The 23,101-nt window shown below is 36.8% G+C and overlaps 1 protein-coding gene across 11 annotated transcripts in view; it reads right to left on the bottom strand.

Moving 5' to 3' along the window:
- Positions 1 to 23,101, bottom strand: part of CASK (calcium/calmodulin dependent serine protein kinase) — a 379,925-nt gene that overhangs the window by 221,358 nt on the left and 135,466 nt on the right. For all 11 annotated transcript variants that reach the window (XM_020967084.2, XM_020967088.2, XM_020967093.2 and 8 more), the window contains exon 3: positions 17,851 to 17,956. In XM_020967084.2, coding sequence (XP_020822743.1) covers positions 17,851 to 17,956 — 106 coding nt within the window. The remainder of the gene's footprint in view (positions 1 to 17,850; positions 17,957 to 23,101) is intronic.

The following is a 23,101-nucleotide window of genomic DNA, read 5'->3' as shown; positions in this document are numbered from 1 at the left end:
ATGCCATGTTCAGAAAATGGTGTCTTAGTCCCTCCTGGAGGTGGAGAAGCTAATGTTTAGAGGCCTATTAAGCATGCACACTCTAAGCAAAACTTAACCTTTGTCCTACTTACTAACTTCTATCAGCAAAACAAGAGAAGACCTCCTTCATCCTGTCTTAGTTACTTCTCTAGCTGTTTGCACCAAATTTATGGGAACAAACATTTTCATTATCTCTCTCAATCTATAAAATGGGCATTAGCACCTACCTCACAGGATTGTTGTGGGGACCAAATGAGATAAATGTGAAGTGCTTAGCACAGTTCTGTGGCACACAGTAGGCACTACATAAATGTTAGCTGCTGCTGTTAACAACAACATTAACATCAAATGTCCCTTTGCACAATAACTTTTTTTCATATGGTTCGGCATTGAATTAAGATTTTAACACCTTCTTTATTTTACCATGAAATCAGACTTTAGTCACATTGCATATTAGGCACACCTTAAAGAAACAGTCCATTTGCTTAACTCTAATAAAGATTATAACCCATAGATTTTCAATTGGGTTTAAATCAGGTGAGTTCCCAGATTACTGAAGGATATATATAAATCTTAAATATATTTCTTAACCTTTGATGACATGTAACACTGTACAGAGTATTTCATCTCCATTTGGAAATTTCTTTAAAGTTTCTCAATATATCATTGTACTGACAAGGATTCATCGTTCTCTTGAAAAACACAAGACGTACATGTAGGCCTACGGGAAGTTGAAAAGATCTCCTAAAGATTTTTGATGAGGCAAGTAGGTGACTCGGTGGATACAGTGCTAGGCCTGGAATCAAGAAGACCTGAGTTCAAGTCTGACCTTAGCCAACTGCTAGCCATGTGACCTTGAACAACTCACTTAAACATGTTTGCCTCAGTTTCCTCATCTTCAAAATGAGCTTGCATAGGAAATGGCAAACCACTTTAACATTTTTGCCAAAAAAACCTACTGGAAAGTATGATGCATGGGGGGTCATGAAGAGTTGGATGCAAAGGAACAACAAACATTTTTGGGTTGGATGTCCTACTGCCTAATAAAGATGCCAAGATTTTAGCAGCAAATGTAAAGTTCTTCTGACCACAGTTTTGGTTTAGCCTTAAGTGAAAAACTGAGTTTCATCAGGAAATTATTTTTTCCTAATCATCAGTACTCCAAACTTCATATTGTATTTGCTCATGACGAGCATTTTTTCTTTACATTAATAGTAGCTGTTTATTTATGGTCACTCCCATGATGAGAATTATTTTTCTTCACAGCAATAGCTATCAGGTCAAAAACAACAACCACCACCTGGTGTTTTAACTATTTTTTTTTTCAGCTTCAAGAAGCTTATGTCACATTTTAGAGGAAACAACTCAGTCAGCTGCTATGTCCCTTTGAAGGTCTTTGCTTGTTTTCTAAGGATTAGACTTTTGCAACAACAGTTTGTCAGTTCTTGGCATTTTCTCATTTTGACAATGCTAATATTTGTGCTGATTGTGTTTCACTGTGGGCTTGACTGATCCTTGAAATGTTTGACTACTACAAAACAACAGTTCTGGCAGTATCTCTAGTAGGCGTTGAAATGCACTCTTTTAAGATCTATGATTTTTGCAGTTTCCTTAAAGTAATAGCCATTCTTAAAAACACAACCAAAAGGAGCCATAAATTGTGTCTGGGACAAACACATTACTCAACTTAGAGAAAATTAACTAACAAGGAAGAAACCAATGCAATATGATTTCATTGTTTAAGAACAGATGTTCTGAGCCTTTTTCACATTAGCAGAAGCAATAAATGTGACCACAGGCGTCACCAAAATGAAACCACATCAAAATTATTGCTCATTGAAAGTAATTTGCACACCATTGTAAATTCTGGGGATACAAACAAAAAGTGAAAACCATCTCTGCTCTCAGTGAATTTATATCTTCTATTTTTTTAAATAAAATTTTCATTGATATTTTTTGTTTTTCTAGCTTTCTGTTCATATCCTTTGACCACTTAATCAATTGAGGAATAACTTTTGGTTTTACCATATGTCTTTGAATTTTCTATATAACTTAGACGTAACAGTCTTAATAGAGATATTAGATACAAAGAATTTTCACAGTTCTCTTATCCTATACATGTTAATTTTGTTCATACAAAATCCCTTCAATGTCATGTAATACCAATTATCTAGTTTGTATTTTATAATAATCTCTAACTCCCATCTTTTTAAGAACCCACTCCCTACCCAAACCTGAAAAAGGAAAATGAACTGTTTCTTTTGTAATTTTTTTTAACTGAATGAGCTTTAAGATGCAGGTCATTTATCTATTTTAAATTTAATATGGAACACTGTATAATATACTGGTCTAAATTTAACTTCTGACACACTGTTTCTCAGTTTTCCCACCAGTTCTTATCTAATAGGGAGTTCTCTGGTCAGTCAATGTGCAAGTATTAAGCATTTACTCTACAGCAGGCACTGTGCTAAGCACTAGGGATACAAATAAAGGGCAAAACTGTCTCTACCTTCAAGAAGCTCATTCTAATATGGGAGACGGACATGTAAATAAATGTGTGAGAGGAGGGTTGAACTGGGGCTTCATGTGATTCCAAATCTAATGTATTTTTCACCTTCACCATGCTTTCTAAATCCAAGATGTTATAATGGTAATCAATCAGATGTTAAAATAGAGAATGATGGCAAGCAATGGGATGGAAAGGACAACTATAGTAGCCGAAAGCGATGATGAAAGTGGCAGTGCTTCTGGGAGACTGGTCAATGATGGATACAAGAATAAAGGAAATGGTTAAAAAAAAAAAAAGGAGACATTCTAATGGAGAAGACATCATGTAAATAAATACATACATAAATGATATACAGAGTATATGGAAAATAACCTTTAGAGTAAAAGATGCTACCAGCTATGAAGTGTTGAAAATGTGATTTGAACATAGGCTTGATGTGAGCTTTCATTTACACCATGATTTCTAAATTTAAGATGTTAAATTCACTGAAGATGATGATAGGCAATGAGATAGAAAGGACAACTACATGCCAGCAGCTGAAGTCACTGACAAAGGCGGCAGATCCTCTGGGAGACCAATGGTTGACGGAGACCAGAATGAAGAAGATAATGGTATATAAATGGAGTGCCTGGGCTTTTAAAAGAGGAAAAGTTGTTGAGAGAGGGTGGTAGCAAAGTGGTCTGGAAGTTAATAGTAAGGAACAAGAATCATGTGAACCTCTCTGCCTTGAACAGGAGACAGATGGAGAAGGAATTTCTGCTGGGGACTACTTCACTGGAAATAGCGTATTCTGAATGAATACAAAAGGTATAATGGGGAAAAAACTGGAAGCATGCAAAGTGATTCAATTCTAGTCTCAGGCTAGCAATAACTTGCTATCAGTGTGTATTGCATAAGCTATTTTTTTTCACTTGTACTACATATTTACTGAGAAAGTCTTTCAGACTTTTCTAAGTTTTCATTTCACAGTAAGGATACAAGTTTTATGTCATCTGTATGTTAATCTGAGGGGAAAATGCAATTTGTTTTACAGAAATAAAGTATCATAAGAAAGCCGGCAATGAGGTAAATTATAAATCATCTCATTTTCCCACTGATTCTATTAAAAAATAAGAAACATTAGCAGAAGGGAATTGTCCAATAGACTGAGCTGAAACTTTTTGAGAAGTGAGCTTAGAATGAGGAAAATATTAGTATGGAAATAAAGCAATCTGGCTTCTAAAAGGAAGTAGTGCAAAGACCACCAAAATCTACCTAGCCCTAATTTCTCTTGGCCCTTTTCAGTCTGTCTCTGAGGGGATTTATAAGGACAAGAGGCATGAAGGGAAAAGGAATGAGGAAAGCAATTTCACCACAGTTCTGCCTAGTTTCCTGTTAAAGTGGATTTCGTGGAATGATTTTAAGGTATTCTAGAGAGCGATAATTCTACCTAGTTGATTGATTCAGGTTCAGGTTTAGAACCAAGGAGGCACTTGGGGACCACAAATAAATGAAGAATGAATGCATAAATACTTATTATCTCCAAAGCACATAGAAAAATAAAACTGTCTCTGCTTCCAAAAAGCTCATATTCTTTTAGGCAAGATGACACATATGAAGGTTTCAACTACAAGTCAAATAGAAAATTCCCATGGTACTTATAGTCTAGAAGCAAAGCAAATGACAATTATCGTTCTCAATATCATTTCCACAAATAAAATTGTATCAGTTTTTGATGCTGAACCATTTGACAATGCCAAGGACTTGGTGGACAAGAAGTTTTTGGGTCTTCAGTAGCTGTGGCTGTAGCACCTACAGAAGCAGCTGCCAGGCTGCATGTAGCTCTCCTGGGGTTGCTTCTTAGGATGATGGGTGCTTGGACAGGAAGGAGGATCAGTGGTTTGGGAGATGCTGTCATCCCCCAGGGTCCTGACATTGTGGTAGTTGGTCACCAGTTCTTGCTGGTGGTGATGAAGGAGGCTTATTTCCTCTCTACAGTGATTTTGCTCCTCAATGACTGTGAGGGCTGGGCTGAAATTGGGTCAGGAGAGAAACTGGCTAGATAAACAGACCTGGAAGTCACTGCCATACACATGATAATTAAACCCAATTTTCCTTTTATCTCTTTGGGTGGTATTGCTGGGTGAAAGTCAAAGATGAAGTTACCAAGAGACAGAAGAGGCTTTTTTTGGGGGGAGGATACCCTCTGTAATTAAGCTTTCTTTGTAATTTGGGAATACGCAAACAGAAGCTTATGTGTGTAGAATTACCATGTATTCAAGAAGTAACCACCACGACTACCCAAGATGCTGCAGCCCCTTTGTAAATACTTTTAATACAAAAGGTTCTTTCCATTACTAGTTACTAGTTCTACATTACTAGCATGTTCTACATTTAACACTGTGTTAGTATTCAGCTCCATTCAGGTAAATTATTTGGTTCTTACAACACTCAGAGATACTTGGCTTTTATCATACAGGTGAGACTCTGGCTATGACTTGTTAAAAGTTCAAAGGATAGCAAAAGATATAGCAGGAACTGAATCCATATCCTTGACTCAGTACAAACACTCTACTATATCTCACATTTTGGATTGCTTACTTTTATACAGTGTATGAATGTATTCCTCTTTAAGAATAATTGTTCTCCTGATCCAACCATTCTGGAGAGCAATTTGGAACTATGTCCAAAGGGCTATAAAATTGTGTATACTCTTTGACCAGTGATACCACTTCTAGGACAGTATCCCAAAGAGACCATAAAAATGGGGGAAAGACCCACATGTACAAAAATATTTATAGCAGCTCTTTCTGTGGTAGCAAAGAATTGGAAATTGAGGGGATGCCCATCAGTTGGAGAATGGCTGAACAAGTTGTGGTATGTGAATGTAATGGAATAATATTGTGCTATAAGAAATGATGAGCAAGCACACTTCAGAAAAACCTGGAAAGACTCGTATGGACTGTTGTTGAGTGAAGTGAGCAGAACCAGGAGAACACTGTACACAGTAACAGCCATGCTGTACGATGGCTAACTCTGATAGACTTAGCTCTTCTCAGCAATGCAAGGTTCTAAGATATCTCCAAAAGTCTCATGATGGAAAATGATACCCACATCCAGAGAAAGAACTATGGAGTTTGAATGCAGATCGAAGCATACTATTTGTGTTTTTTTTCCCCCTTCGGTTTTGTTTTGTTTCTTCTTTATTGTGGTTCCTCCTATTGGTTCTGCCTCTTCTTCACAACATGACTAATGTGAAAATGTTTAATAGGAATGTGTATGTAAAGCCTGTGTCAAATTGCATGCTGTCTTGGGGAGGGAGGCAGAGAATATTTAAAATTCAAAAGCTTATGGAAGTGAATGTTGAAAACTAAAAATAAATTAATTAATTTAAAAAAAAAAAGAATATTTGTTCTCTTTTGTAAACGTTTTCTTTCAGATCTCTGAATGCAGTCTTCATATGTGGATCTGTGATGGGATGGGATGTTCTGTGATATGGATTGTGATTATTCAAAGGAGAGACAATTCTGAAGCCTGCACAAAAGCTTAATCTGTGTATAACAACGTGACAAATTAATCACCCAAATTTCAACTTGTGTCAGACTTTCTCATCTACCTCTCTGTAATTTCATTAATCTTGTGGATTCCCAAGAAATCATGGAACCACAGCAGGATGCTGCTGAAAGTTCAAAAGAGCAATAAGGGAAGGAAGAGAAAGGAATAAGCATTTATACAGTGCCAGATACTGTACTAAGTGATTTTACTTATTAATTAATTGATAAGATAATTAAAAATCTTATTTGATCCTCATTGTTGTGAGACAGCTAGGTGGCTCAGTGAACAGACAGCTGGGACTGGAGTCAGGAAGACTTGAATTCAAACCCAGCCTGAGACACTTACTAGCTATGTTACCCTGGGTAAGTCATCTAACCTGTTTGCCTTTATCCACTGAAGAAGAAAACGGCAAACCACTCCTATATCTTTGAAAAAACCAAACAAACCATGGACAGTATTGATGTGTTATGGTCCACGGGGTCATGACAAGTTGGATACGACTGAACAACAAGTTGTGAGGTACCCTGTGAGGTAGGTGCAATTACTGCAATTTTACATTGATGAACCTGAAGCAGACAGAAGATAAATGACTTGCACCCAGGGTTACACAGCTAGTGTCTGAGACTGTATTTGAACTCAGGTCTACCTGACTCCAGGCCCAGCACTCTGTCTATTGCAAAATCAGCTGCCTCTGGTGATGCAATGAGAATCATGGAAGCAGAACTTAAAGTCTACACAAACAGCAGAAATAATTGATAGAACAGAAAAACTCAAATTCATGATGGCAAGTCTCTCCAAAGAAGTGAATGATAGAACAATTGAGTGAGAACATATAAACAGAAGCAAAGGACAATCTGGAAAAAAGTAACAAAACACAGTAGCATTAAAAGAACATTCAATCTGCAAATCAGCAAAATCTATTAATCTTAAGGAAGAATGTACAGAGAGAACTTAAAAACTGTAGATCATTCTAAAGAACACAAGTGAACAAAACTTAAACATGCAAAAAATACAAGAAAAATGCCTAGAATTTCTCAATATAGCAAAATACTAATAAAAACACTATAGACTGCCTCCAGGAAAACAAAAACAAGAACAAAAATCCTATACAGCAATTAAATTTTACATATTTTGGTCAAATTGTGTAGTGACAAACAACAAATTCTGCACATGACCAGAAGACCTTCAAAAATAAAAGACAGGAAATTAAAATAACACAAAATTATTCTAAACCCACTAGAAACCAGAGAAAGGAATGCAATAATGTACTCCAAAGAACAAAGGAGCTAAAGATGAAACCCTGGGTGAAGAACCTGGAGAATCTGAGGCAAATACTTCAAAAAAGAGGCATATGATGCTTTCCTACCAAAGCAAACAAATACCTCATCATGTATCAATAAATACCAAAGACATGACAAGTAAGCAAAGATACCTCTAAATACCATCAAAAGAGAGTAAAATACCCCAAAAGTGAAAGTAACCCATTGAGTTAAAACCACAAAAACAAACCAATAATAGAGAAGCCATTAAGAATGTTCCAGAACAGGGTATAATACCCCATGAAGAAGACAGAGGTGACTTGCACCCAGGGTTATGCAGCTACTGTATGAGGCTGGATCTGAATTCAGTTCTTACTGACTCCAGGCCCAACTGAACTCTCTTGACATTTACCTCTAAACAACTTGAAAATAACTTCTGAAATCAAATTTTGGAGTGGCAGAGCCAAAAAAGATCACAGTGAAATATTTTTTCCAGCCTAAGACAACCTAGGAGGTTGGTAGGACAGGTCTGTGCCACCAGGCTGGAGGCTAGCCATGACCCACTCTGGGAATTCTCAGCCCAGAGACAGTAAGGTGGTCAGGCAATAAATCAGAAAGAGATTATAGGGGACCCTTTGCTGGCACAGGGTGCAGCTCATGCTGACTGATAACTCTACTGCCAATAAGCTGTTCTGGGTTGCAGTTCCAGAGTAGACGAGTGCTAGCACTTGAGGCTGCAGGGGAGCAGGAGCACCCTTCCTGGATAAAGACTGGAGCAAAAACCAGGAGAGTAGTGACCACACCTCTCTCCAGATCACACCAACTTGGAAACACCAAAAACTTGCAGACTAGCTCTGAAAACAAGAGCGGCACCAAAAAACTTGAAGTTTCGGATACTGCCTCTCCATCCCAAGGTTAGCAGAACCAAACTTTAACATAAAGTTCAAAGTCAAGAAATAGAATGGAAAAATGCGCAAACAACAAAAAAAGAACTTAACCATAAAAAGCTACTAAGGTGGCAGGGAAGACTAAGACAAACTTAGAAGACAACAATGTGAAAACCCCAACAACCAAAGCCTCAAAGAAAATACTAATTGGACCCAAGCCCATCAAGAATTCCTAGAAGAGGTAAATAGAGAAATAACAGTAGTAGAGCAAAAATTGGGAAAAGAAATGAGAATGATGCAAGAAAATTATGAAAAGAGAATTGACAGTCTGGTAAAAAGAAAGACAAATGCTGGAGAAGATGAGGAAAAAACAGGTACAGTGATAAATTGTGGTGGAGTTGTGAACTGGTCCAGCCATTCTAGAGAACAATTTGGAACTATGTCCAAAGAGCTATAAAACTATTCACACCCTTTCACCCAGCAATACTACCACTAATCTTTATCCCAAAGAGAGAAAAGTAAAAGTAAAAGGGAAAGGATCTATATGTACAAAAATATTTACAGCACCTCTTTTTATAGTGGCAAAAAAAATCGGAAATTGAGAGGATGCTCATCAATTGGGAAATGGCTGAAGAAGTTGTGGCATGTGATGGACTACTATTGTGCTATAAGAAATGATGAGAGTGGTATCAGAAAAAGCATGGCAAAATCTATATGATGCAAAGTGAAGTGAGAAGAATTGGGGAATCATTGTGTATAGTAACAGCAATGTTATGATAATGATCAACCGTGAAAGACTTAGCTACTCTGCTCAAAACAATGATTCAAGACAATTCCAAAAAAATTTCCACATGAAAAAATACTATCTACCTCTTAAGAGAGAGAACTGATGAATTCTGAGTAAAAACTGAAGTATGATTTTATCACTTCCTTTTTATTGCTTTTTTAAAAAAAATGTGGCTAATATGGAAAGAGGATTTTGCCTAATTTCACATGTGTAACAGATGTCATTTTGCTTGCCTTCTCATTGGGAGTGGCTGAGAGGGAGGGAGAGCATTTGGAGCTCAAATTAAAAAAAAAAGTCAAAATAAATGAATAATTTTTAAAGAGAACATTAATAAAACATAAAAGAAAGAGTATTAGATTTGATATCATTCTTGTTATTTTACTTATTATATGAGTTTGGCCAAGTCATTTAATATCTCAACCACTTTACTTGAGGAGCCTGTTTTCTCATCTGCAATTAGAAAGTTGGATTAGAAGACCTCAAATGTCTATTTTACTTATCAATGATAAACGTTTTACTACTCCTCAACTGCCTCTCAATAGTATAAATAAAAAACAGAAATGTGATCAATTGTTGATACTCTATACTCAAAGGAGATAGGACAGCACATAAGGAAACATCAAAATCCACATTTCACATCTTGACTAAGAGTCTCAACCATTTCCCCAAACTCTTTTTCTGAACTTCAATCATATAGCAAAACTGACCAATCTAAATTTCAACTATTTTTCTCTTTCCCTTATTTCTTCCTTCAAAGTAATCCTGAAGAATAAGGAAGTGAGGCTCAGATTCTTAAAATCTAGTCAGATTCCTTAACAGTCTGCCCAATATGATGAATGTTCTAATAAACCCTGTCTTTGGCTGAAAAAAAAAAGAATGAGGTAATCCTAATGATATACAAGTGATTATTTGATGGTTGATCCCTGAATAAAGTTGAGAGAGAGACAGACAGAGAGAGAGCAAGAGAGAGAGCACACGTATGTGAAAAGCATTCTCTAGGACATCTGTTTCAAACACTCTTTCACCTAACCAGTAGGTGGAAGTACATACAAACTAAAGTATGAAAACTTGGGTTAGTATCACTTTCCACTTTATTTGGAAATTTGTACTGTTCAGATTTTTTCCATGCTTTTTCATAACTATTTATGGGACAAAGCCAACTATCAAAGAAGGTCCAAATGGCACAACAATGGCAAAACAAAGTATTTAACACACTATTTCATTTACTTTAAAAAAATTATTGTTTTTTACCCAATTAGATATAAAAAGAATTTTAACAAGTTTTTTTTTAAATTATGAGTTCCAAATTCTCTCCCTTCTTTTCTCCCCTCCCCACTAATGGAGAAGGCAAGCAATTTCATATAGGTTATATATGTGCAATCTCACAAAACATATTTTCATATTAGTTATGTTGTGAAAGAAAATATAGACACTTCCCCCAAAAAAATAGAAAAGAAAGTAAAAAAATATGATTCAATCTACATTCAGACTTTATCAGTTCTTCCTCTGGAGATGGATAGCATTTTCATCATAAGTCTTTCAGAACTGTCTTGGATCACTGCACTGCTGAGAATAGCTAAATTATTCATAGTTGATCATCACACAATACTGCTGTTACTATGTGTAATGCTCTCCTGGTTCCATTCATTTCACTTTGCATTAGTTCATGTAAGTCTTTCTAGGTTTTTCTGACAGCATCCGGCTTGTAATTTCTTATAGCACAATAATATTCCATCACAATCACATATCACAACTCATTCCGCCATTCCCCAATTGAAGGGACATCCCTTCAATTTCCAATTCTTTGACACCACTAAAAGAGCTGCTATAAATATATGTGTACATGTAGGCCCTTTTCCTTTTTGTTTTTTAACTCTTTGGGATAAATACCTAGTAGTGGTATTGCTGGGTCAAAGGGTATGAAGTTTTATAGCCCTCTGGGCAATTACAAATTGCTCTCCAGAATGGCTGAAATCAGTTCACATCTCTACCAACAGTGTTATGTCTCAATTTTCCCATATTCCCTCCAATACTGGTCACTTTCCTTTTCATATTAGCCAATCTCACAGAAGTGGAGTGATATCGCAGAGATGTTTTAATTTGCATTTCTCTAATCAACAATGATTTAAAGCATTTCCCCCCCATGACAATAGATAGCTTTGATTACATTATCTGAAAACTGCCTATTCATATCCTTTGACTATTTATTGACTGAGGAATGACCTGCTCTCTTATAAATTTGATTCATTTCTCTATATATTTGAAAATTAGACCTTTATCAGAGAAACTTACTGTAAAATCTTTTTCACAGTTATGATTACTAACCGTATTTCCCTTCATTCTATTTCCCCCTTTTATCCTACTCTCTTTCTCCTTTCACCTTGTTCATCCTCAAAAGTGTTTCTGACCTCTACCTTCCCCAATCTACCCTCCTTTCTATTAGCCCCTTTCTTATCTTATCCTCTTCCCCTCCTATGTTCCTGTAGGGTAAGGTATATTTCTATACTCAACTGAGTATGTATATTACTCCCTCTTTGAGCCAATTCCAATAAGAGTAAGGTTCAAGTTCTCCCACCTATCTCCCTCATCTTTCCCTCTACTGTAATAGCTCTTTTGTGCGTCTTTCATGTGAGATAATTCACCCCACTCTACTCTCCATTTCTCCCTCTCACCCCTTCTTTCCTAACCCTTAATTTAAAAAAATAATAATAATCATCCCATCATATTCAACTCACACTGTGTATATTTCTTCTAATTGCCCCAATAATGATAAAAGTTCTTAAGAGTTATAGTATCATCTTCCCATGTAGGAATGTAAACAGTTTAACCTTATTAAATAACTTCGGGGGCAGCTAGGTGGCACAGTGGATAGAGTACGGGGCCTGAACTCAGGAGGACCTGCATTCAAATCCGGCCTCAGAAACTTGACACTTACTAGCTGTGTGACCCTGGGCAAGTCACTTAATCCCAACTGCCTTAAAACAAACAAACAAACAAACAAACAAATAACTTCGGATTTCTCTCTCCTGTTTACCTTTTTATACTTCTCTTGAGTCCTGCATCTGCAAGTCAAAATTTCTATTTAGCTCTGGTCTTTTCAACAGGAATGCCTGAAAGTCCTCTATTTCACTGAATGTCCATTTTTCCCCTCTGAAGAATTATACTCAGTTTTGCTAGGTAGGTGATTTTTGGTTGCTGCTTTGCCCTCCAGAATATTATATTCCAAGCCCTCAAATCCTTGAATGCAGAAGCTGCTAAAACTTGTGTTATCTTGACTATGGCTTCATGATATTTAAATTGTTCCTTTCTGGCTGCATGTACCATTTTCTCCTTAACCTGGGAGTTCTAGAATTTGTCTATAATATTTCTGGGAATTTTCATTTTAGAATCTCTTTCAGGAGTTGACTGGTGGATTCTTTCAATTTCTATTTTACCCTCTGGTTCTAGAATATCAGGGCAGGTTTCCTTGATAATTTCTTGGAAGATGATGTCTAGGGTTTGGCATTTTTTTTCTGTTTGTTTGTTTGTTTTAGTATAGCTTTCAGGTAGTCCAATTATTCTTAAATAATCCCTCTTGAATTTATTTTTCAAGTCAGTTATTTTTCCAATGAGTTAATTCTTTAGCTTTTTATGGTTTCTTGATGACTCATGGTGTCATTAGTTTCCATTTGGCCAATTCCAATTTTTAAGTAATTATTTTCTTCAGTGAGCTTTTGTATCTCCTTTTCCATTCTTGTTTTTAAGGAGTATTTTTCTCTTCAGTGAATTTTTATATATCTTTTTCCATTTGGCCAATTCTGCTTTTTAAAGTGTTCTTCTCTTCATCAGAATTTTGTGTCTCTTTTACCATTTGGCCTATTCTGTTTTTTAAGGTGTTATTTTCTTCGGTGGTTTTGTGTGTGTGTGTGTGTGTGTGTGTGTGTGTGTGTGTGTGTGTGTGTGCGCACACGCGTGTCTCCTTTACCAAGCTGTTAACTCTTTTTTCATGATTTTCTTTATCACTCATTTCTTGTACCATTTTTTCCTCCACCTCTCGTATCTGATTTTGAAAATATCCCTTTTGAGTTCCTCCAGGAATTCTTTTGGGGCCTGAAATCAATTTATACTTTTGAGGCTTTGGATATAGCAGTTTTGAATTTGTTGTCCTCTTCTGAGTTTGTGTTTTCATCTTCCCTGTCACCACAGTAACTTTCTATGGTTAAGATCTATTCTGGGGGCAGCTAGGTGGCAAAGTGAATAGAGCGCTGGCCTTGGAGTCAGAAGGACCTGAGTTCAAATCCAGTCTCAGGCACGTAACACTTACTAGCTGTGTGACCTTGGGCAAGTCACTCAACCCCAATCGCCTCACCAAAAAGAAAAAAAAGAAAAAAAAAGATCTACTTTTGTTGTTTGCTCATTTTTCTAACCTATTTCTTGACTTTTAACTTTATATTATTAAAGTTGGGCTCTGTTCCTGGGGTTGAAGTGGCACTGTCCCAAGCTTCAGGTTTTATGTACAATTGTTTTCAGAGTTAGTTCTGGGGGTCTGTAAAGCTTTAAGTTCTTCCAAGGTGGCATGATCTATAGAGAGGTGTTTTTACAACTCTCCTGGCCTGTGTTCTCGACTGTGAATGACTACAAGCATTCTTTTCTGCCCTGGAACTGTGACCAGGGTCCCCACTCTCCTGTGGTTACAAGCTCTGATGTGCTAAATGTTCCTCCTCACCCAGGGATTGGGCCAAGATCTGTGTATGGGCAATGCAACAGAATCCTTTACCCAGTGCCAGCCAAGCGGCCCCTGTAATCTCCTTCTGACCACTTGTTTGACCCCCTTACCATCTGTGGGTAAGAGCTCTAGAAGCTGCCACTGCTGCCCACCCACTATTTCATTTCTGAACACTTTTCAGAAACTATTAAATTAAAGTAATGACTCACTTCTAGGTTTCTTGTCATCTAATTCTGCTAGGATATACTTTATTATTAGTATTTATGAAAAGCATCCTTAATATACAGTATTAACCAATTCACACATCTTTTTAAAAATGTAATTTCAGGTGATTTGGATTGACATAAAAATATTTTTCTGGTAAAAATTGAACCTTAATGAATTCTTAATGTATGAAAACCCAGGAATTTAATTACTGTAAACACAACATTTAAAAAATTAGTTATATGAAATCCTAAATTTCCTTAATTTGCCCCCAAAAAACTATGACTCATAAGAATTATTTGCAAATATATTACATTAAACTGTAATAATGTTTTAATAACATTTTAAACAATTATACTAAGTTTTCTCTGAAAATAAAAATATGGACCAGCACAAAATTGAAACAACATCAAAAATGAAAGGGACTTTAATGGTTATCTAGTCCAATTCCCTCATTTTACAATTGAGTAAATTGATGTCCAAAGGATACCAAAAACACAACCAATTTCTTCTTCTTCACAGGCTCTAGGGACATAACAATGGCAAACCCTGCTCAAGCTTGCTGCTAAGTGAGGTTTTCCTCGGGGACAACACACATTCTCCTATCTCCTTGTTAGGATGCCAGAGATCATGGGAAAAACCACACCACCAGGATCTGTTCCCTCTTCTATGCTTGGTTCCTAGGTTTCCTAATGCCCTGAGATATACCACTTCCTGATCACTCTCTTGCTAGAGAGAGTCCATGGTTCCAGAGACTCAAGTATATACCCATTTCTTACCACATAGGTGGGTGTCTAGAGGCACAGAAACATAAGGTAACAAGCATTATATTAAGTACTTCCTGTATACCTGGAAGTGAGCTAAGCGTTGAGGATATAAAGAAAGGCAAACCACTGAGCCCTGCTCATTATCTCCTGCCAAGTCCTAAAGGGAATCCCCCTAACTACCAGGAGTCCCTGAACCTTCTAATCACCTGATTACAGCACAGGACACACTCCAATCCATTGATACTTTATCTGGAATCCCTAATGGTTAACATACTCTCACTCCCTCTCCCAGGGATCTCACAATATCTGAAAAACTTCCTGTCTCCAAATCCAGTTGTCTGCATCATCATTCTTATCCCCCTCACTTTTACCAGGCTGTCTAACTACAGACCTATCCCCTCCATTCTACTGTGTACTCTGAAATTCTTTTGTGTGTGTGTGTGTGTGTGTGTGTGTGTATGTATCTCAACTAATTTCCTTTCATTTTAGACCTCTTCCTTTCTAGATCCTCCCAGCTTCTTGTAATCCCGAAGACCTAGTACCTCTAGATGACAATGCCTTGTCTCATACCACTGAATTTATTAGTCCCACTATGTGAGTGGGAATATTCCTTGCTTACCTTTACTATGGCCCTCTCTTGTTTCTCCTCCTCCTACTCTGATTTGCTAGATCATTAACCATATCACACCTACTACTCCGGAGGTTGATGCTCCAGGCCCTTTTTGTTTCTCTATACTCTCTCACTGAACTCATTAGCTTCCAACTATTCAGTTATAATCTCTACATAGATGCCTTCTAAATCTGTAGAGCCAAATCTAGTCTTTCTCCCAAGTTCTACTTTTGAATCATCAACTGCTTATTGGACATTTAAAACTAAATGTTCCCTACACATCTCAAATTCAAGATGTCTAAAACAGAATATCTTGTATTTCTGCCTAAAACTACCTCTCTTTTGAATTTCCCTCTTATCGTTTAGTGCACCATCATGCTTCCAATGACCTAAGTTCTCAACTTTGATAGCATCTTCTACTCCTCACTTGCATTCACCCAGCATAGCTAATCAGTTGCCAAATCTTGTTTTTTTTTTCTATATCCAAGACATCTCATATATGTTTCTCTTCTCCTGACTTGCACAGCCACTAATTTAGGACACTAATTTAGGTCCTCATCAACTTCTACTTAAGACTACCTATTTGGTTCCCTGGACTCCAATATCTCACTACTCCAATCCATTCTCCACATCGGCTAATAATTTTTCCAAAAGCAGTTTTTACCCTATCACTCCCTTACTCAATAAATTTAAATAGCTCCCATTACTTCCATGACTATGTAGGGTTAATGATGAAACATGCTATCTATCTCTTGGCAGAGGTACAGAATAAAACAAACATTTGTTGGACTGGGAATTTGTTTTGCTTCATTATGCATATTTCTTACAAGGGCTTGGTTCTCCTTTTTTCTCTTTACTCCAACAGGAGGATGAATTGAAGGAGAAAGGGCTGGGTTATATGTGCCCCCCATAAAAGAAAGTAGAGAGAAAGAAAAGAGGACCTTTGAAGCATCTTTAAAAAAATTAGCTAAAAGAATCACAAACAAGTAGGATAGCCTTTAAAGCTGTATCCTGTATTTATTATGTAATTACATAACTGAAAGAAAAACAAGCTGCACATAACAGAACCATGGTTTCATACATAATCTGCTTCTTCTGTTCTATGCATAGAAATGTCCATTTTATTTAGTATTTATTAAGTTCGGAATAAAAATAATTAAAAATCAAATGTTACTTTTAGAAGGAGACCCTTCTGCTATAGGAACCACGTAGCTGCTAGTATCTTCCCTTCTAAAGTTTCCTAAGCTTACCATGGGGTCAACAACTGGAAGCAAACTACAGGTGGTGGCTGCCTGCCAACCTGGGGAGGCCACTGGCTCTCTGGGAAATACTGTGATGACCTACTAAAGAGAGCAGTCTGCCACGAAGGGAAGCGGCAATGTCAAGCTTATGTTTCAGGAATATCAACTGGACAGCTAAGTGGAAGCTGGACTGAAGAGGGGCAAGACTAGAAGCAGGGAAGCCAATGCAGTAGTTGAGGTAAAGGTGGTAACTGTAGAATGGCAGCTGTAGGTAGGTAGGAATTAGCAAATATCTGGTTATAAGGGCAGGAAAGTAAAGGGTTGAGGATAAGCTCAAGGCTATGAACCTGGGAGAACAGATGGCAGTGCCCTCAAGAGAAATAGCTCAGTTAAGAGAAGGGGAGAATTTGGGGGCTGGAGAAAGGAATTCTGTTTTAGATATGTTAAGTTTAACATGCCCCAGTCAAGATGTGTAAGAGGTATTGGTGGTACAGGACTAGAGTTTAGAAGAGAGATGAGGAAAGATGACCTCTATCCAAAATTACCTTGTATTTACTTTGTGATTATTCCATATATACTTATTATGTACATATTTACATATGTACATATTATCTCTCTTGATAAAATTTTCTTGACAGCAGTATCTGTCACTTTTTTTGTCACTGCATCTCCAGAAGCTAGCACCTAGTAGGAAGTTTAAAATGTCTGTTTCAGGGTTGATACAGCAGCCATCTACACAGAAATAACAATAGAGCTCATGGAAGCTGACAAGGCTACTGGAAGAATGGAGGGTGAAAAGCAAAGGTTTCAGGACATAGTCCTGCAACACATGTTATCAGAACATGGAAGTAAATAAGACCGAAAAGGAACTTCGGAGGAAGACGAAGATAGAATAGGGTCACAAAAATCTAGAGAAGAAAAAATACTCAAGGCAAGGGAACTATTAGCAGTGTCAAAGGTGCAGAAAGGTCGAGAATGACAAGCACTAAGGAAAGGGCACTGAATCTAGCAATTAAGAGAAGATTTATCCTGGAGAAAACTTTAAATCACAATAATTATAATGTCTGACTTGTGTACATTTTGTAAGATGGTTTGAATGTCATGGTTTAGCCTTTCCTTAAGTACACAAATGTAAACCTGCAACAACTGATGATCAATATTTTGTTTTTCTGCTCTTATTTTTTTTCAATTACTCCAGTTTCACATTATTAGAGAAGCACTCTTAATTCTGTTATTATATTTAAAGAGGAAAGTTCTTAGTTTTATCTCAAAAGTCACTCCAAATCTTAAAAAAAAATAATAAAGTAAAAATTCATATCCACTTACAATTCAAAAACCATATAAAGCATTCCATCTGAGCTATATGTCTCCAACAGTTCCACAATATGTGGATGCTTCAGCATATGACAGATACTGGCTTCCCGTTTCAGATCTATAAGACAAACACACAAAAAGTTTCATTAGTTTTAAATGAACTGCGGCCCAAAGTGACTCATGAATAAATGGATGTGTTCTATGGCATCATGAAGATTTTTCTAACTAAATAACTTCCCTAAAAAATTTGCTATTTGACCCAACCTGAAATGTTTGCCCCTCTGAAATGTTTAGAACTATACTTTTCATACCTTCTACCACCTTGACTTTACAGACTATTTACAGTTAGCATATACTTAACTCTGGAATATTCACAGCATATAAAAGGGAACTATGGATTGAATATACAAACAAAATCTATCATTTACTTTTGAAAAACCTACAGCTACTTAGTTAGATGTCAATCCTAAAATTTATACATCTTGCCCAAATTCACTTGCTTTTCCTTGTCCTCCCTACCTAATGCCAAGAATGACAAAATAACCAAAACTGTCCAAACAAAAAGGAAAATAAGCATAGCACCTAATCAAAAGCAGGCAAAACAAGAGTTAGCAGTAATACAATTTTTAAAAAGATTTTCAAAGCACCTCCTTCACTTACATAATATTGGTATCTTCTCATGATACTGATGCTTAGTGACAGCTGATTTAGTACTATTAAATCTTTAATATTATTAAAAATCTTGTAGGTTAAAAAAATAGAATCTTAAAAAATTTCATAGACCATAAGAGGACTGCCAACTATAAAGACATTTTCCTTTCCGCCTGGAAAATTTCTCTTGGAATGGATGGCACAGATGCTGAAACAAGCTAAACAATGTTTCTTGATCTGACACTGAATACACGTATAAATATGTGTATAAATGTATGTGTGTATCTATATGAATATATGTATGTATGTGTACACACACATACATACACCTTAAACTTAAAAAGTGAGAATAAAAGGAAGTCACCCTCAGCTGCTGGACACTACAATCAAGTTTTATTGTGGCTAATAGTTAGATTTTCCCTAGTGTTTGTCAGATATTCAATAAATACCTGCTGGTTAGTTAAGCATCAGCTGTGAATTAAGAACTGTGTTAGGAGCCACAGATAAAGCCCTTGAGGAACCTATCATTTTACTGGAAAGACAAAGTTTAAATATAAGATAGTAGAAAATAATGCATCATAAAACCAAGTATCAAATTATACATTTCAGATTATTAATGCTACAGGAAACCAAAGAAGGGGCATTATTTGGTTTCACTTTATTTAATCCTGTAATTTATCCTTTGCTTTTGTACTGCATTTGTAAAACTCAGTTAAGGTTTAGGTTGACTATAGAAGTGGTTTCCAATTTTCATTCTGTAACACATGAGAGTTATTTCCCGACACTTAAAGGAGTAATCTAACCTAAGATTCTTAAATGTTTTCAAAACAAAATGGGATTTAATTCACTGCAATTTTAAAATTAATGTACTTCTTGTTGTTGGTCATCTCATAAAACGTCATAACTAAGCTTGAGTGCCTTTTCTCATTTTTTGATACATCAGAAGATGGTGAAAACAGTCCTATGCTGAGCTTGGGTGGAACACAATTTATTTCTCTTCTCCTCTGGTCTAGTCTTTTTTCTTATTTAAAAATTCACAATTCTAGCCATATTGTGCTCTTAGAAAAACAAGACTGACAAAGCAAAATCAACACTGAAAAAGCAAAATCAACATCGGAACTGCAGTCTTCTGAAAACAAAAGGTTTGGAAATAACTATATTCTAAGTAGTGGCACGACCAAAACCTAGGACAGGAACAAGTACAATGTGGGTTCTCATTATTTGTCAACAGAGAGCCTGTAAATAGCAAAAATGATGTTCTAAAGTGGCGAGCACAATTGGGAAGACCTTCAGGTCTAACACTAAGGACATACTGCAGAAAAATTGGTTACGTATGTTCTCTCAGTTGATATTCCAGCTAAGCTGTTAGCTAATATGAGATTTTTCTTATTTGTTCCATGGATTTCTATAATCTATATCCTTTAGAACTAAGAGATAAGTTTTGAGAAAAAAAATGAAAACTATTAAATACAGATTCAAGTAATCTCACAATTGGAAGGGACCTTGGAGGCTATATAGTCTGCCATCCCAACTAACACAGAAATTACCACCTCTGCAGCATCCCCACCAAGTGATCTGACGCTCGGCTCAAAAACTTTCCTCGAGAGAGACTTCACAACCTCACAAAGGCAGCCATACATTCCATTTTCAAACAGCTCTTCATTCTAAGACTATGGTGTAATTTTCAGGTAGCTACTTAAACTATGTGAATAGCCAACTGTCTATTTGTAAAACTAGGGGAGTCTGAACACAGTCATTCGTTTCTAGTCACAGCCTTTCATCTCCTATTCTACTAATTTCCTTTCGAACACTGCCCCTTTCTACCATGGTCTCTTCTCTCCACTTGAATGTCAAGATAGCCAAGTTAGGTATATCATTCTAGCTCTGCTACTTCTTAAATAAGGACTGTCAATACCTGTGTGACCTTGGGAAAGTCAATTAAGCTCTCAGGACCTGAGTTTTCTCACTTGCAAAATGAGTGGGTTGTACATTTAGTCATCTAAGGCAGAGGTGTCAAACTCTCTCCCCAGTGGCATGAACCATATTAAAATATAGTTGGAAAATCTTTTAACAAAAAAAATACAATAAAACATAGAAAACATTACATTTCAAAACTAAATCAAAACTAAAACACAGAGATCCTTATATATGGATTAGTGGCTCCAGTTTCTATCTTAATTTAACACTTCTGGAGTAGCAAACCATGCGGCAAAGAATCTAGCCTTAAAGGATGCAGGATGGAAGAGAAAAAAAACACTGGCTCTAGAGGCTGGAACCTCAGTTCAAATCCTTGAACTGCACATGCAAGACTTTGGGCCAGTAACTTCACTTCTCTGGTTCTCAGTTGCCTCATACATGAAACAAAGAGGCTAGACTAAATGACTTCTGAAATCTCTCCCACCTCTCAATCTATGATTCTATGGAAAAAATTAAAGAGATATTGCATAGAAACAAGAATGTGTAAAAAGTACAATAAAATGTTTAGGTGTGTCTGTCTATTGATGCCCACTGCCTCTACTCCTATTCACAGGCTGCTGAATAACCATGGAGAAAATCACAAAACAGTGCTGATTGGGTCTATTACAAATTTATGTTACAAAATCTCAACTGGGCCCTCACTGCCAAAAGACAATCCTTTCACATCTTCCCTATCTGTCTGCCACCAGATTCACCACAGTGGTTTTTCCTAACCTTTTCATTCCTCCTCAAAACCTCCCATAGCTACTCTTTCCCCCACCCTCTCAGATGAGAATCTTACCTACTTAATGGCTCTTCACCAAGAATATGCTCTCTTCTCCCTTCCTCCTCAGTCCACATCAATCGGATGTCTTTCACCACTTTCTCCTTTACCCCTGTCTCACATGAAGAAATGGCCCTTCTCCCTGACAAGGCAAATCTATCTCTATGTACCCTTGATCCCATTCCATCTCATCTTCCCTAGAACATTACCCTTTATTATCCCAACTCCCTCACTAATTTTCAAGTAGCTTGCTGCTTAGAAACATGCTCGTGTTTCTCTCATCCTCAAAAAAACCTTTATTTGGTCCATCCATCTTCTATCTGTCTTCTCTTTTGTGGCTAAACTCTGAAAAAGACTGTTGATTCATTGTGTTTTGACATATGACACTACCCAACAACCCCTCAAACCTTCCACAAAGTAAACAAAACTTGTTATTAGTTAACTTTTTGATCTCTCGGATTGGAAAGCCCGTATTCTAGGAATATGCGAACCAAAACAGACACCAGAAGATAAAAGGTAATTTAGTCAACAAATTAGTCAATGACTCCACTTCTTTTCCTCTCAATCTCTTAACTCTCTGCATTATTACTTCCAACTTCATTATTCAAATGAAGTTGCTCTCTCCAAAGTTATTAGAGGAAGCTAGGTTGTACAGTGGATAAAATGATGAACCTAAAGTCAGGAAGACCTCACCTCAGACCCCAAGAAGTCACTTAAACTCTACCTCATTTTCCTCATCTGTAAAATGAAGATAATAAGAGCACACATAATTATATAATAACGTATTATACTATACTTAATTTATTAGAATCATAAAAACAATTATTATAATTATGTTATATGTTATATACTAATATGTTATAACTATAATAATAGATATTAGTATATAATCATATGTATTACATATCATAATATATTATCACAACAACCCCACCTAGGGTTATTGTAAGGATAAAACAAGATATTTGTAAAAATTATGTGAAAAACTTAAAGTGCTATTATTATTATTATTATTATTATTATTATTATTATTACCCAATGACCTTTGCAGGTTTTCATGATATTGCACTCTGTGGGTTTCCCCCTGCCTACTGCACAGCTCCTTCTCAACCTCTTATGCTGGATCTTCATCCAGATTGTACCACTAACCATGAGTGTCCCCCATGGCTCTGTCCTGGGTCTGCTTCTCTTTTCCCTCTATATTATCTCATCAGCTCCCATGGGTGCAATTTATCATCTTTGTACAGATAATTCTCATGCCTGTTTATCCAACCCTCCTACTCTCCTGACTTCCAATCTCCAACAGCCCAAAGGACATCTTGATCAGATGTCCCTTAGACATTCATAAATGGAACATGTCCAAAATGTAACTAATTATTCCCCTGACACCCCTACCCACCCAAAAAAGGGAAGTACCATTGCCCTCCCAGTGACTCAGGAATCATCCTTGACTCCCTTCTCTCACCTTTTATATTCAATCTGTTGACATGTCAAATCCAGCCATTCTTCAGTACATCTCTCATATATTTTCCCTTCTCTCCTAACATGGCCTCCACCCTGTCTTCATTATCTCAACCCCTGATCTATTCTAATAGCCTACTGGTTGGTCACTCCCCACTCCAGTCTATCCTCTATTCAGCTGTCAAACTGATCACTCCACCATTCAATAAACTCCAATGGCTCCCTAATAACCTCTAGAACCAAAAATACAATCACCTGCTTTAAAACCTCTACTCTTCTGAATCATCTTACACTTTACTCCCTTCTATGAATTCTTTGATCTAGTGACATAGGCCTCACCATTCCTCTAACACAAAACCCCATCTCCCAACTCTCTCCCTTTTGGCTGCTTCCTTGCCTTGAACGCTCTCC

Source organism: Phascolarctos cinereus, unplaced genomic scaffold (genome assembly GCF_003287225.1).
Source record: "Phascolarctos cinereus isolate Bilbo 61053 unplaced genomic scaffold, phaCin_HiC Scaffold_726;HRSCAF=1367, whole genome shotgun sequence".
Lineage (NCBI taxonomy): Eukaryota > Metazoa > Chordata > Mammalia > Diprotodontia > Phascolarctidae > Phascolarctos > Phascolarctos cinereus.
This window is presented reverse-complemented; position numbering and strand designations above follow the sequence as displayed.